The sequence below is a fragment of the Pinus tabuliformis genome, chromosome Q (assembly GCF_031772625.1).
Source record: "Pinus tabuliformis cultivar Carrire ecotype Pingquan chromosome Q, CPIR1, whole genome shotgun sequence".
Classification (NCBI taxonomy): Eukaryota; Viridiplantae; Streptophyta; class Pinopsida; order Pinales; family Pinaceae; genus Pinus; species Pinus tabuliformis.
In genome coordinates this window covers 1,278,203,211-1,278,216,499 of record NC_142296.1, presented here as the reverse complement: position 1 = coordinate 1,278,216,499, position 13,289 = coordinate 1,278,203,211, and the positions used below count along the sequence as shown (strand labels likewise).

The following is a 13,289-nucleotide window of genomic DNA, read 5'->3' as shown; positions in this document are numbered from 1 at the left end:
TCCTCTGGAATATCTTTTACCCTTATGTTCAATTTTTAGAACTCCTCAATGTGCTCCATTACTGAACCCTTTTGTTTGAGACTTATCAATTGGCTAAAAAAAGTGTTGCTTTTTGTATCTTCATAATGTGCTATCAATTCTTCCGTAAAAATTGCCCAAGTGATAAATTGTTTACGAGAGCAAAGCCATTGATACCATACAAACTGATTTGGTTCCAAATATACAGTTGCCATACGTACCTTTTGTGCGTTTTGCACATTATTGAGATCGAAGAATTGCTCCATCTGTAATATCCATGTGGCGGGATCTTTGCCATCAAACTTCCTCATATCGATTTTTGGAATATGGTGATTCTTCGATCCAACATTAGCGTCTATGGAATCATGATTAACATTTCTTTTGTTCTCATCATGAGTTTCATTTACTACCTTTTCACCATTAGTGACCCTTTCTTGTAGCAACTTCTTCAATTCTTCCATGTCTGTCTTCATATCTATCTTCAAATCTGCCATGTCTCTCTTCAAATCTGTCTTCGAATCATCCATCTTAGCTTCCATGCCCTTTATCTTAGATTCCACGCCATTTATCTTAGATTCCACGCCACTTATCTTAGCTTCTGTTAGCTTTTGTGAGCGTGACATTTGTTGCACTTGTTCTTGTAATTTTGATATATCATGTAGCATTTCTTCCTCTTCTTCATGGGTCATGCTAGAGCTTTCAGGTTCCTTACTAGGTGTTTGCATTTTCTTTCCTCGGGGCATCAGTTAATGATAATAATGATTTACTATGCCCTTTGAATTCTGTTAAACCAAGCTTACACAAAAATTAAAAAAAAAAAACTACACACCTTTTTTCACTTTATAGAAGCCTGATATTGAATCTGATGTATCTCTGTAATTTCAGATCATCCAATTCTGAAATTGCTACCTGTAGTAGCCTTCTGCGTCCTCTTTCCAATGCCACAAGTCTGAGCCAAATTGGATTCTCCAAGGAAGAGTTATGTGAAATCTCCCACAGTGACCTGTTTTTAGACTAGTTCAGTAGAGCGAACTTGTACGACGTGCCACGAGTCACTGTTTCAACCTTTGAATCTGAAACACACACACAAGAAACTACAGTCCATCCTCTTTCTGTACCTTCTTACGAAATTTCAATCCGATCCCCAGAGAGAAAGTTATGACGATTTTCCCCAGGTCACCTGTTTTGAATGTAATTCAGGAGTCTGCAAAAAGACCAACTTCCTCAGATCATATCTCCGCAAATATCGCACGAAAAGCTCTGAAATTCGAACCCAAGGTTCAGCGCGATTTCTTCTCAAATGGGTTTTTTTGCGACTTCTGAAACGTCACAGAAAAAAAGTTATAGCGAAAATGCCACGATGACCTGTTTGGAGCAGCGAAACCCTAGAATCCAAAGCTCTGATACCAAATGTTATAAAACCAGCTCAAGAAAAGATAGAAAAGATAGATCAACGCCTTAGAATTCAGCCTCTTCGAGGGGGAAACCTCCTTTACATTACATAAATGAACAATTCTTGGATGATACAAATGACAAAACCTCCTTTCTATATATAGGAGTCTAAGGAGTCACAATATAATCCAGCCGACCTAACAATAATAATATAAAGCCACAAAAATAACAATAGAGGGATTCTATGGGGCACATAAATAACAATATGGGGGTAATAGGGGCACAACAATATAAATAAGGGGTATAACTACAATAGTAATGGGGTAATCACTAGTATTATAGGGACCCAACAGGGATGTCATGATGAAAGACCATCATAAAGGCAATGTTGATTTTAATGTTCATTCCTTCATTTTTGAACAAATATCTGGATGGGTTTATGCAAGGTTGCTGAGTGAAGATCTATGGATGTCTTCCACCACCGATGCACATGTAATAGGATGAAAGATCCTTAAGTAAACATGGCATGAAGGAAGGCCAAATATGGATTGATGGATCACTTTTCAATGATGACATCGCTGACTCATGGATGAAAGTGATGGATGGTCGGTGCCCTATGTAGAAGTCCCAAACATGAAGACTCCTAGATAACGAAAAGAAATTCATGACATTGAGAAGAGGAATTCTTCAAGCAATTGGTTATCCCATCATCTCCACCCGAGGAGTTGCTATAGGTTCCTAATTAAGAGGGAGCTTGGAACAAGTTTCTTACTTGGAAGAAACTTGGAAATTCCTAAGCCAAGAGGGAGCTTAGGTACATTCCTTTATTGGAATAGATATGTTCTCCCTAATTAAGAGGGAGAGGTAGACACATCGTTCTTGTCTTCACTTGGGAAGAAGGAATGGAGGATTGGGTAAATATCTAGCATCTGATGCTTTTTGAGGATGTATTAGGGCATCCAAGATAAGAGTAGTTATTGAGGACCGATATTCTTTGAGGACTGGGAATCGAAGATAAGAATAGTCCTGGTGGAACACACCTTGAGAACTCGGGTGGGGTATGTTCCGAGAGAGACAATGATGAGGGTGTCTATACATCATTGGTCTTGCCAGCATTGTGCTCAAATATCATGGAGAGATAGAGCTGTTAGTCAAAGTCTTGGTATGTGACAATGCTAGTTGATATGATGCTAAACAGATGGGTTACCAATCCGACTCTTCGTATGAGAAATTCTTCAGATTGAGAATGACCAAGTACCATTATGAATACCTCCCTAGTTAAGAGGGAGTGTTGAAAAGTCTAACTAGGTTCGGTCTTCATAATGACGTGTAATTGTGATTTTATGTAATTGATGAAAAGAATAAAAATAAAATTATTATTGTAATGCTTGTCTCATGGGTTTCATGAGCAAGGAATTTTATTTTAATGATGACTCCCATTGTGAGCCTTTACGATTAAGTCATCTAGTCATAAAAGTCAAATTGTGTCTATGTCATGTAAGAAGAACCCTTCTTGGGCATGTTAGATTTTATATGAGTCATTTAATAGGTATGAAAAGCCCTCCAAAACAAGCGCAAGACCTCTCCTTGATGTCGGCTAAAAGATAGAATTAATTATCTCCTCCAACAGACATGTCGGCTCACCGTCTTCATGTCGGCTAATTTGAGGGGGAAACCATTATATATAGGTAGCTCAACTGCAATTCAGATCACCGAAAGTTTCAGAGAAGTACAAGTTTGCAGTTTGAAGTGCGAATGGGTAAAAGGAAGAGCCTCCCAATCAATGAAGTAACAAAAGAGGAGCAATGTTCTTAAGGGTGTTTTTGGGACCGTTTTAAGGGCAAAAAAACTTCTATATGTGACATCTTTTACAACAGTAAAGGAGAAGTCTGTTGCAACAGTGAAGGAGAAGTCTGTTACAACAGTGAAGGCCGAAGGTAAGTCTATTGCAGTGGAAGCTGAGGAGAAGTGCAGTCCTCCTAAGAAGCCGAAGTGGAAGAAGGGCTAGTCAAGAAAGCCAAAGGTCTAAAGTAGAAGGAAGCCAAGGTGAGGAAGAAGCCAAGAAGGAAGAAGGAGCTGAAGGTTGACTATCATTTACTGAGGATCTTGTGTCTTGGTCTTGGAGTGGCAAATAGGTTAAGGGTCTTGGTCTTGGTATTCGTTATTTGGAGCCTATATTACGTGTCTCTTGTCTCTTTCTGGTTTATGCATTGGTAGCTGTTTGATGAAGAAGAACACTAATAACGTAAGTAAAAGAAGATCCTAATGTAAAGAAATAAAAATCACTCGCAACCAGTTACTAATAGAAGAGAAATCATTTAATTGCTATGCCCTAGATTTCTCAATATAAGAGAGGCTTCCCCAACAAATCTTAGATATTAGATAACCCAAGTACTCCTAGGCTAAATACCCTCTAAGAATATTGCTAATAAAATCACTTGAGCATAATGTTCAATGAGAAAGGCTTTGGGTGATATGAGATATAACTCCAATGTAACGAGTTAAAAGGACCCTCTGTTTAAATCTAGAGGATTTAATAATTCTCAGAGAGGCACAAATAATTTCCCAAACACATGCCACCTTCAAGTTACCATTTGTTGTTATTAATTAGGGTTTCTAGTAGCACAATTTACAACATGCAAAATTCACAACAATAAACAAAATAACCCAAAATTAAAAACATACGAGTGGAAGCAAGGGGCTATTTGATGAGTAAGCTAGTAAATAGGTTGCAACAAATTTCAATGGTTGAAAACACATAAAAGAGCAATAAGACCCTAAATGTCATATTAATTTTTTTGCAAACCTAGCACCTTGCAATCCATTGACCTAGCAGTTTAAAGATCTATTGAATGAATGCACAATTAAGTTATTAACATTAATTAATAGAAGCAAAATATAACCAATTTCACAAAAACATTGACACAACAGATTCTGTTCAATCAATTCAATTTCATCATTAAGTTGATTAAGAGCCTACTTAGGCTCCTGTCTTGGGATAATGGCACAATTGAGGAAATACATGTACACTAGATCTGATGCAATTGATCAAGTCCTACACGGTTGATATGGATCTCCTTGTCGCCCCCTTTCTCAGTCCCAAGTTCCCAATGCACTAGAGAATTACAGTACTCATTGAGATGCCTCTCTCAATCTAGTGCTGTTTTATGGTGTATCTTCTCTCTCTCCTTAGCGTTGCTTTTATAACATTTTGCTAAGCTAAATCTGCAGCCCTATCGAGATTAGATCTTGCCTCACTTGAGATTAAAACATATTTGTTTTTTTAATGTTTCTTTAGGTCAATTAGCCAACATAATAATTATGTGCTTTTCCTAAGTTAAAACTTAGGCTAAGTTACAAATGCAACTTTCTCACACTAGAGCAAGTGCCAAAGGAGATCTTGGGCAACTTTTGCATGCATAGACACTTAGGCCTGTGCGAAAGTACTTGCACGAGCTACAAACATCAATACTCTTGCCATAATTAATGGTTGAAAAATGCATGAATACTGATATTTATGCTTTTCTAATGTAATACATGCAAAGCACCGTAGGACTATAATGTTCAAGGCACCTTATGCTATAAAATACATATTTTGCCATAACCTAACCCTAATTTATCAAAGAAAACATAAAAAAGTAAATTTGTGGTTTTAAATTTTATTTTAGGATGATTGACTCACTAATGCACTAGTTCGTTTCTCAATCAAGGCACTAATGGAGTCAAAGGCGATTTCTATGGAAGAGGATTGGTGGAATAGGGTTATGAGTGAGAAAATGCTACAATGATGTTTCTTTTCATCACAAACCTTAGCAGCTTCCAATCAAATTGGAGATAAAGAAACAAGGAAGCTATACTAAGGTTTCTTGATGGAAACTTGATGGTAATTTTGCAAAAGGCGATGTTAAATCCAGAAAATGTTCAACACATATAGTGAAAATTTCAGTGAAACACTAATCCTACAACAATTACAAGATGGAAGAAGATATTTACAATGTATTTGGACAAAATGACCATAGAATCAACTTTATTCATCCAAGAGAAAAATCCATCCAATGACAATAACCTCCCCAAGACAATGTGCTCATTCAATACTCCATAGCATATGAGAGAAAAGGGACAACTAGTGTGCACTCTCCAAATGTGTGAGTGAGTGTTACAATGATTCCTCAGTGAATTGACTTCCTTCTATTTTTATGAGGGCAACCAAGTTGATTTAGTTCGATAATTGACTAAAATCCCTAAAAATGATAAAGTATGTGATTACAAGATAAGTAGGTCACATTGTGATCTCAAGGAAGTCATCTGAATGACAAAACATAAAAACAAGCCTCTTTTTAACGCACACATGTGAGCGAAAATGCCTCCAAGTGTGATGCAATCCTCTAAAAGTGCATGTCTCCATCAAAAAATTCCATGGATGGGTAAAAAATGTGCTCCCCATCAAAAGTTACTTCTCCTTATCAGAAGGTGTCCAATCATTAAGCAATAGCTACCTCAACTAGACGTCGTCATGAATCAAGCCCATGTCATCAATCCCAGCCACATGAAGAGGATGTCATAAGGTTAGGGTATGATGTCATCAACTAAGGAGTCAGAGTTAGTTGTGAGTCAGAGTTCGAATTACAAGTAACTCACGAGTCAAACTTGTCGTCTATGAGTTTGACCTGCCAGCAACAAGTTTTTGCCAGGCTGTGTTGAATTGGTTTGGTTTAGGCCCCAAGCTAGGTACAACTTGCAATTTCTATTTATATCTGGAAAGCCCTGCTGCTATGATTATTTTCATTCTTCCTTATTTATATATTTTCCATGTTTTGATTATATCTCTTTAATTCATTGTTTGGCTTGCCAAATATAAAAAATCTGCTTTGCATCTATTTGTGGCGCAGATGCTGTTGATATTAAGTAGACTGTATGCTATTCGTAGAGAATGGACATAGTTATTCCTTTTTGTGTCTGTTCTAACTCCATAATTCTTATGACCATATCAATGTCCAGACTCTAGATCTCTTTGCCCAAATTTGTCGGGAAAGGAAGTATCCATTTTTGAGGCTTGATGGAACTACTTCCATCGGGAAAAGAAGGAAATTGGTGCAGAGATTTAATGATCCTTCTCAGGTTCGTACTATGTAGATATTTCTTTTTACAAGCAGTTTATGCTTACCTACATCTACCCAAGGTTCAGCATAATGCTACAACATGCTTTCTTTTGCAGAATGAATTTGCTTTTCTCTTGAGCAGTAAAGCTGGAGGTTGTGGTTTAAATCTAATAGGTGGAAACCGCCTTGTGCTTTTTGATCCTGACTGGAATCCTGCCAATGACAAGCAGGTTAGTCATTGCAATGGTTAATTGTTATATTTTTCAGAAAGATAAAAGGTTGTAATTTTTCAATTTTTTACTGTGCCGTATGTGGCTTAATTAATTGAAAGATGAAACAAACCTTGAATTCGGTTTCTGAACCATTAGAAGTACAACTGAAATATACAGGCCGCTGCAAGAGTATGGAGAGATGGGCAAAAGAAGAGAGTATACATTTACAGATTTCTCACAACGGGAACAATTGAAGAAAAGGTTTGACGCTTGCTTCTGTCATAGATATTAAGGATACTAGATGCCATATCTAGGTCAGGGGTTTTCCTCTTGAAGTTGTGAAATTTTGGAGTTAATGTTTTTTTCTTTTATCCATCATGTTGACGTCAGGTGTATCAGCGGCAGATGTCTAAAGAAGGTCTTCAGAAGGTGGTTCAACAAGGGCAGACAGATGATCCGAAATTCCAGGTTTGTCTGGATGATATTTAGTCCATGACAAATGGCCTTTAGAGCGGATGATAATATTCAGATATAGTGAAAGCATCATCTTATTTTTTTTTCTTCTTAAATCTCAGGTGAATTCATTCTCAAATGAAGATTTACGAGATCTATTTACTTTGCAAGATAGTATAAGGTAATTGAGTTTTTGCGGTTTTGATGTGTAAATAAATATCTAAGATTTTGTATAAAGTCTGCTGCTTTGTTCTTATTCTTTCTGCAAGGATGTGGTTTTGCCTTTTTTTAAAGGTGAAAATTTACAAACAGTTCTCTTCTTTTGAACCATTGAAGATTATAATGAAAAGAATTATTATCATAGGAGGTGAAATCTGCCCGAAAATACTTGTAATAATCATATGTAACTTTCGAAAGTCTAATTTAATTTGTTTTCGTTGATAATGGTCGGAGACTTACATATTTCTAATTAAAGTTTTCTCGTTTTGAGCTACAGTATACTTTTATTGCGGAAGAGAAGAATGGGAAGGAAATTTTCTAATGAGAAACCTTTTGGTTTATGTCATATATGAATGCAAGATAAATATATTGTGATTAACTTAACTGAGAGGGTTCTTGACATTCTTATTTTACGTACAATTTTCTTTTATTGACTTCTGATTTTTCAGCTCTTCACGCATTTCGTATATACTTTTCCTTTACACCACCGTAAAATCTACTTCTATGCATATGGATTATATTTCTCAAATATATTTGTCGGTGATTGAAATTGAAACTTCTCCATGCCAATATCTAGTATTCTTCTTCCATATATTCTTTTCAAGATGAGTTGTGACATTGTGCCACTTACATTAAATTAAATATATTCCTATAAAATCATCTTCTGAAGATATACAACCTAGGGTTTGACCTGTAGTGGACTCAATGTTACTGGACTTGATTTGTCACTTGGACTCCTTTTGTATTGAGGTTTAAGAATCTGCTCAGGACTTGGCAATATTAGCAGGTTATCTTGGCAAGATTCTACAAATAAAAAATATAAAAAATACACTAATTTTGAAGCTTGCATGCACACCAATGTTATCAGAACAGAACCGGTGATTGAACCGAAAAACCTTGTGGACCGGGAATTGGTTGGAACCGGACCAGAATTGGTAAAAAACCGGAAAAATCCGGTTTACCAAAAACACATAAAATATTCATAGTTTAAAGAAAAACATATATATTCATGTGCATCCATATGAATCCGAACCATTTATACAGAAATATGCAAAAGTTCTCATTTACATAGCATGTAATGGTACACATGACCAAAATAGCATCGAGTGCAATCCATCTCTGAATTGAAAATACATCAACAAATAGGCTCTAGATGGCCTCTAGCATCTAAAAAGATCATGCTCCAACAAATGCCTACATATTATCTAAACCATTGTCTATATTGGGGTCTTTGTCATCAATATAACCATTTAGGCATTAAAATAAAATAGAAAAAACATAGCATGTCATGTCAAGATTTTGTTTAAGTGATGGGTACATTTTTAGTAGTCAAGATAGAGGAGTTTGACAACCAATGCCACTAACATCAAAGTACACAAAGGGATTGGTGCTTTTTATTAAATACTAGTTCCATACCCTCGTACATGACAAAATCCAATGGAAATGTTGCAATCCCCCCAATCCTGAAATCCTGAAAAACTGTTAGGTCCGCTGGATTTTGAGTGAAATCTAAAATTCTATTTTCTCCATATGAAATCCAATGAGGCTGGAACCACTCTCAAACATCCTCAGTCATTTCATGGTAATGTTAAATATTTAAGCAAAAGGATGAAAATGAAAGATAAAGGAGAATGCCACTTTTACCATGAATTGCATAGCAATACTAGGGCCATAGGCTTGAATATTAGGCTAGCTTAGGGGAGAATTAGAAGTGGGCCAACCAACTGAAAAATTCTGAAAAAAATGGCAGTTGTTTTACGCTAGAACCGGCCCTGAACCAGCTGGTTCTGTGAAATAGGCTGGTTTGGTACCTGTCTTGAACCGGCCCTGAACCGGCCGGTTCTGGGAAATAGGCCGGTTCGGTACTGGTGATGAACCGGCCTATTTCACAGAACCGATCGGTTCAGGGCTGGTCCAGGACTGGTTCTAGCTTTAAAAAATTGCCTTTTTTTTTTAATTTTTTAAAAATTTCAGTTTGTTGGCCCACTTCTAATTCTCCGGTTCAGAGGCCCGGTTCAGACCGGTTTTGGGCCAAAAACAGCCGGACAGGCCGGTTCCACTGGTTCCGGTCCGGTTCTGAGAACACTAATGCACACGCACACACATGCTTGAAACTTAGTGTATTTTTTGTATTTTCATTGATATGAAAGTTTACTCTCTGTCTCTCTCTCCCTCTCTCTCTCTCAATATATATATATATATATATATTTTTGACAGAATTTTTACTTGTCTCATTGTTAAAGATAGATATTATAGAAACTTCTGAAATATTTTGATGAATCAGATTGCTAGTTTGACTTGAATGTGTACATTATTGCATTGCTGCTTAAACATCTTTCCTAATGTATATCTTGTGGTTAAATGTAAACTCATTAGTTTTGTTGGCAGCTGCAAACTTGTTCCTGTAAGTTAAGCACTTCAGTTTTGGTTTCTTCTGTTATTTTCTGCAAAGAGAGCTTTCTTTCATTTTGTAATAATATATTGTTCTTTTCTTATGACCAGATTAATAATAATTATACAGTATCTACTTTTCAACAGGTTGATTAGAAAATTACTTGTATGAATCCATATATGACGTTACAACAATCTTACTATTCTGAAATGACATTATAGAGATTGTCCTCATATGGTAAACCTAAATTATTTCTGAACAAAAGATTAGATTTTTCAAAAATTGTTTCAACAGCTGCTTCCCTGGTTCTTGAGCTCCATCAATCCTTTCTTCATCTTTAGCTCCAGCAACTATTCCTTTCCCATTCCAAGTCACTATTTTCATTTTGTAGGTTTTGGTGTTTTGATAATGCCATCTTTAGCACTCGGTTGAAACTGGCCTCCAGAACTCTGCGAGTTCATCCCTGTATTTAACTGTTGTTTAACTGTTAGTCTCTTTCCCCTGTTTTTCCAGCCCAATATGAAATATCTTCCTTATTGGTGTATATTTCTTCACTCATAAGTCTGTCCTAGTTGGAATTTCATCCTTTGGGACCTCATGTTATGCCTTAAATGATTTCATTGTCGTCTATATCTTATGTCTCTTTTGTTTGGACATCACTCTTCAATTCCTCCTTTCTCTCTCTATTCTTTTTGGATGGCCTTGTGCCCGTATGTGAAATGTTCATTCAATTTGTGAGTGTGCTGAGTTGATTCACCGAGTCTGGGCTAATCAGTGCAGCCCGGACTGGTTCTGACCCGGTTTTAGACTTAGTCAAATTCGTGGGTTTGGTCAGACTTGTGCATGTGTTGTAACTATAGGTGGACTGCTATGAACAGGCATATCTAATTATATAGTTCAGAAGTATTATATTTGTGAAAATATTGGTTTTTGCTAGAAAGGAACCATTAGTAAATTTGAGTTAATCATGCAACCAGATTCTCATTCCTGTTAGCAACAGCAGCCTGCAGGAGACTCAAATCAATCTATCAGTTTGGCTTCTGTTTGGCAGTTACACTATGTAAATTGGTTTGCTTCCATTAAAGAGGAATGGCTTTATTACCAACACATTATCTTACAAGCAAGAACAAGAATTTTCTCCATCTTACCTCTCGTTCCTGCTTCCTCTGGTCCTAGTGCTAAAAGGATCCGTGAGAAGGAAACAGAACTTTTAAGTGTCTTTCCTTTTTTCCCCTCCTTCCTTGAAGCTTAAAAATCGAATTCGGTTAGAAAGAAATTTCGAAAGAAATAATGTTAAGTGAAATCCAATCTCTGATTGGGAAAGCCATTTCCATATTAGAAGTTGATCCAAAGGAACTGTTTCTTCATTTTGCGACAAAAGTGACCAAAAATAAAATAAAATTAGAAGCAGTGATAATTCAGAGAAATGGACATGCTATGTTTGCAGACACCTTATTTGATGCAATTATACTTGTCTAAATCATGAAAATATACAAGTGACAAGGTTATGCTATGTGAATATAGTCTTTGGCTGGAATCAAAATTTATTCTTCTTTGTATGTTTGTTGAAAATGTAAGATGTCAGGTTCTATTCAATTGCCCTAGACAATGTTGCTTGGGAGTGGGAGCGAAAGCGGGGAGCGGGAGTGAAAACGGGTGCGGGAGCAACATTTTCAGAAGCTCCCGGTTTGAGAGTGAATCCTGGAGCGTTTTTTATATAATATATATATATATATATATTTTTATATATTTTTTATATTTTTATATTTTGATACAAATATGACAACAAAAACATGTAGAATGAGGAATTAGATATAAAAAACATAAAAGAACATAGATTGAACCATATAACAACAATCATCTAGAAGTTATAATCTTCATCAACCACATCCACAAGTTAGTAACATAGTAACATACAACATATTGAGTCTCATGATTCATCAATCTTAAAGTTTCAAGCTTTCAAAATTCAATATATAACATTTATCACCAAAGTTTTACTTGTAAGCTAAATGTAACCATTTCAACAAATAATATCTAACATGAAATGAAATGTTATAAAATGAAATGAAACAACTTTCAACTTTCATGAAGCATCATATTCATAATTCATTACTAATGAGTTATAATTGCCAACTTCAAACTTAAATTGTCATATATTGTTTGAAAAAATATCACAATAAATATGAAAGGGTCAATAGTTATAAAAACTACTAGAAACTAGAAAAGACAAGTAAATCCATTATCTATTGCTTATGCTTGGGCCTCTTGCCACTACGAGAAATGTCTAATTTTTTAGTCTTGTTGGAAAATCAGGATCTTTGTCATTAATATCACCCTTTAAGCATTAATATCCAGAGGTATCTTTGCATTACCTCTGCGTCTGTATAGGGATCTTTGTCATTAATATCACCCTCTAAGCATTAACATAAGATAGAAAAAGCATAGCATGTCAAGTCAAGATTTTGTTTGAATGATGCGTACATTTTTAGGAGGGTCATGATAGAGGAGTTCGACAACCAATGTCACTAACATCAAGATACATAGAGGGATTGGTGCTCTTGATTAAATACGAGCTCCATACCCTAATACATGACAAAATTCAATGGAAACATTGCAATCCTGAAATCCTGAAAAACTGATAAGTTTGCTGGATTTTTAATGAAATCTAAAATTCTACTTTCTGCATATGAAATCCAATGAGGTCGGAACCACTCTCAAACATCCTGAGTCATTTCGTGGTAATGTTAAAAATTTAAGTAAAAGGATGAAAATGAAGATTAAGGAGAATGTCACTTTTACTTTAAGAATTTAACATTACCATGAATCACATATCAACATTAGGGCCATAGACTTGATCATTAAGCTGCCCCACTCACAACTTATTTGTTTCTTTGAAAAAAAATTGCATTTGGAACATCATTGCAATTTTTTTTTTGCAAAAAAGGCAAAACGCTCCTGAAAAGGTAGGGAGCGCGCTCCCAACTCGCTCCCGAGTCGCTCCTGCACGGAGCGCGGATTGGGAGTGGGATTGAGGGGGGGGGACGCTCCCCCACAACACTTGCCCTAGACTTCCAGATCTAGTTAGATAGATCAATCATTGGGAATTTCAGTTATTCCTCATGTGGAAGGCTTAATGTGAGCATGGAATTCCTTAGTGGAGGGAATGTAACAATTATGAGGGCTTTTGTATCAGCCATGGTCCATAATAGAAATGCATAATTCACAAACCAAGAAAGATGCAGAGGATGAAATGGTGAGTTTTCTTATTGCTAATGCATATATAAACCTCCAACAAAAAATAATTAAACTAGAGTGTAAACAAACATTGTCTAGGCAAACTGATACCTTCATGCAAGCACTGATGAGAGTTGCTGAGTTTGTATATTTTCCAGAGAGTTTTCCGCCAGAATATAGCCCAGGCTCTCTCCTTGAACAAGATACTCAACCACTGACCTTACAAAACCCCTAGACATACACAGGAGATGTGAGAGTGATGAGGGC

The 13,289-nt window shown here is 36.2% G+C and overlaps 1 protein-coding gene across 2 annotated transcripts in view; it reads left to right on the top strand.

Moving 5' to 3' along the window:
• RAD54 (DNA repair/recombination protein) overlaps window positions 1–13,289 on the top strand; it is a 254,808-nt gene that overhangs the window by 155,761 nt on the left and 85,758 nt on the right. For both annotated transcript variants that reach the window (XM_089386127.1, XM_089386128.1), the window contains 5 exons: window positions 6,409–6,528; window positions 6,626–6,739; window positions 6,899–6,982; window positions 7,112–7,189; window positions 7,297–7,355. In XM_089386127.1, coding sequence (XP_089242253.1) covers window positions 6,409–6,528; window positions 6,626–6,739; window positions 6,899–6,982; window positions 7,112–7,189; window positions 7,297–7,355 — 455 coding nt within the window. The remainder of the gene's footprint in view (window positions 1–6,408; window positions 6,529–6,625; window positions 6,740–6,898; window positions 6,983–7,111; window positions 7,190–7,296; window positions 7,356–13,289) is intronic.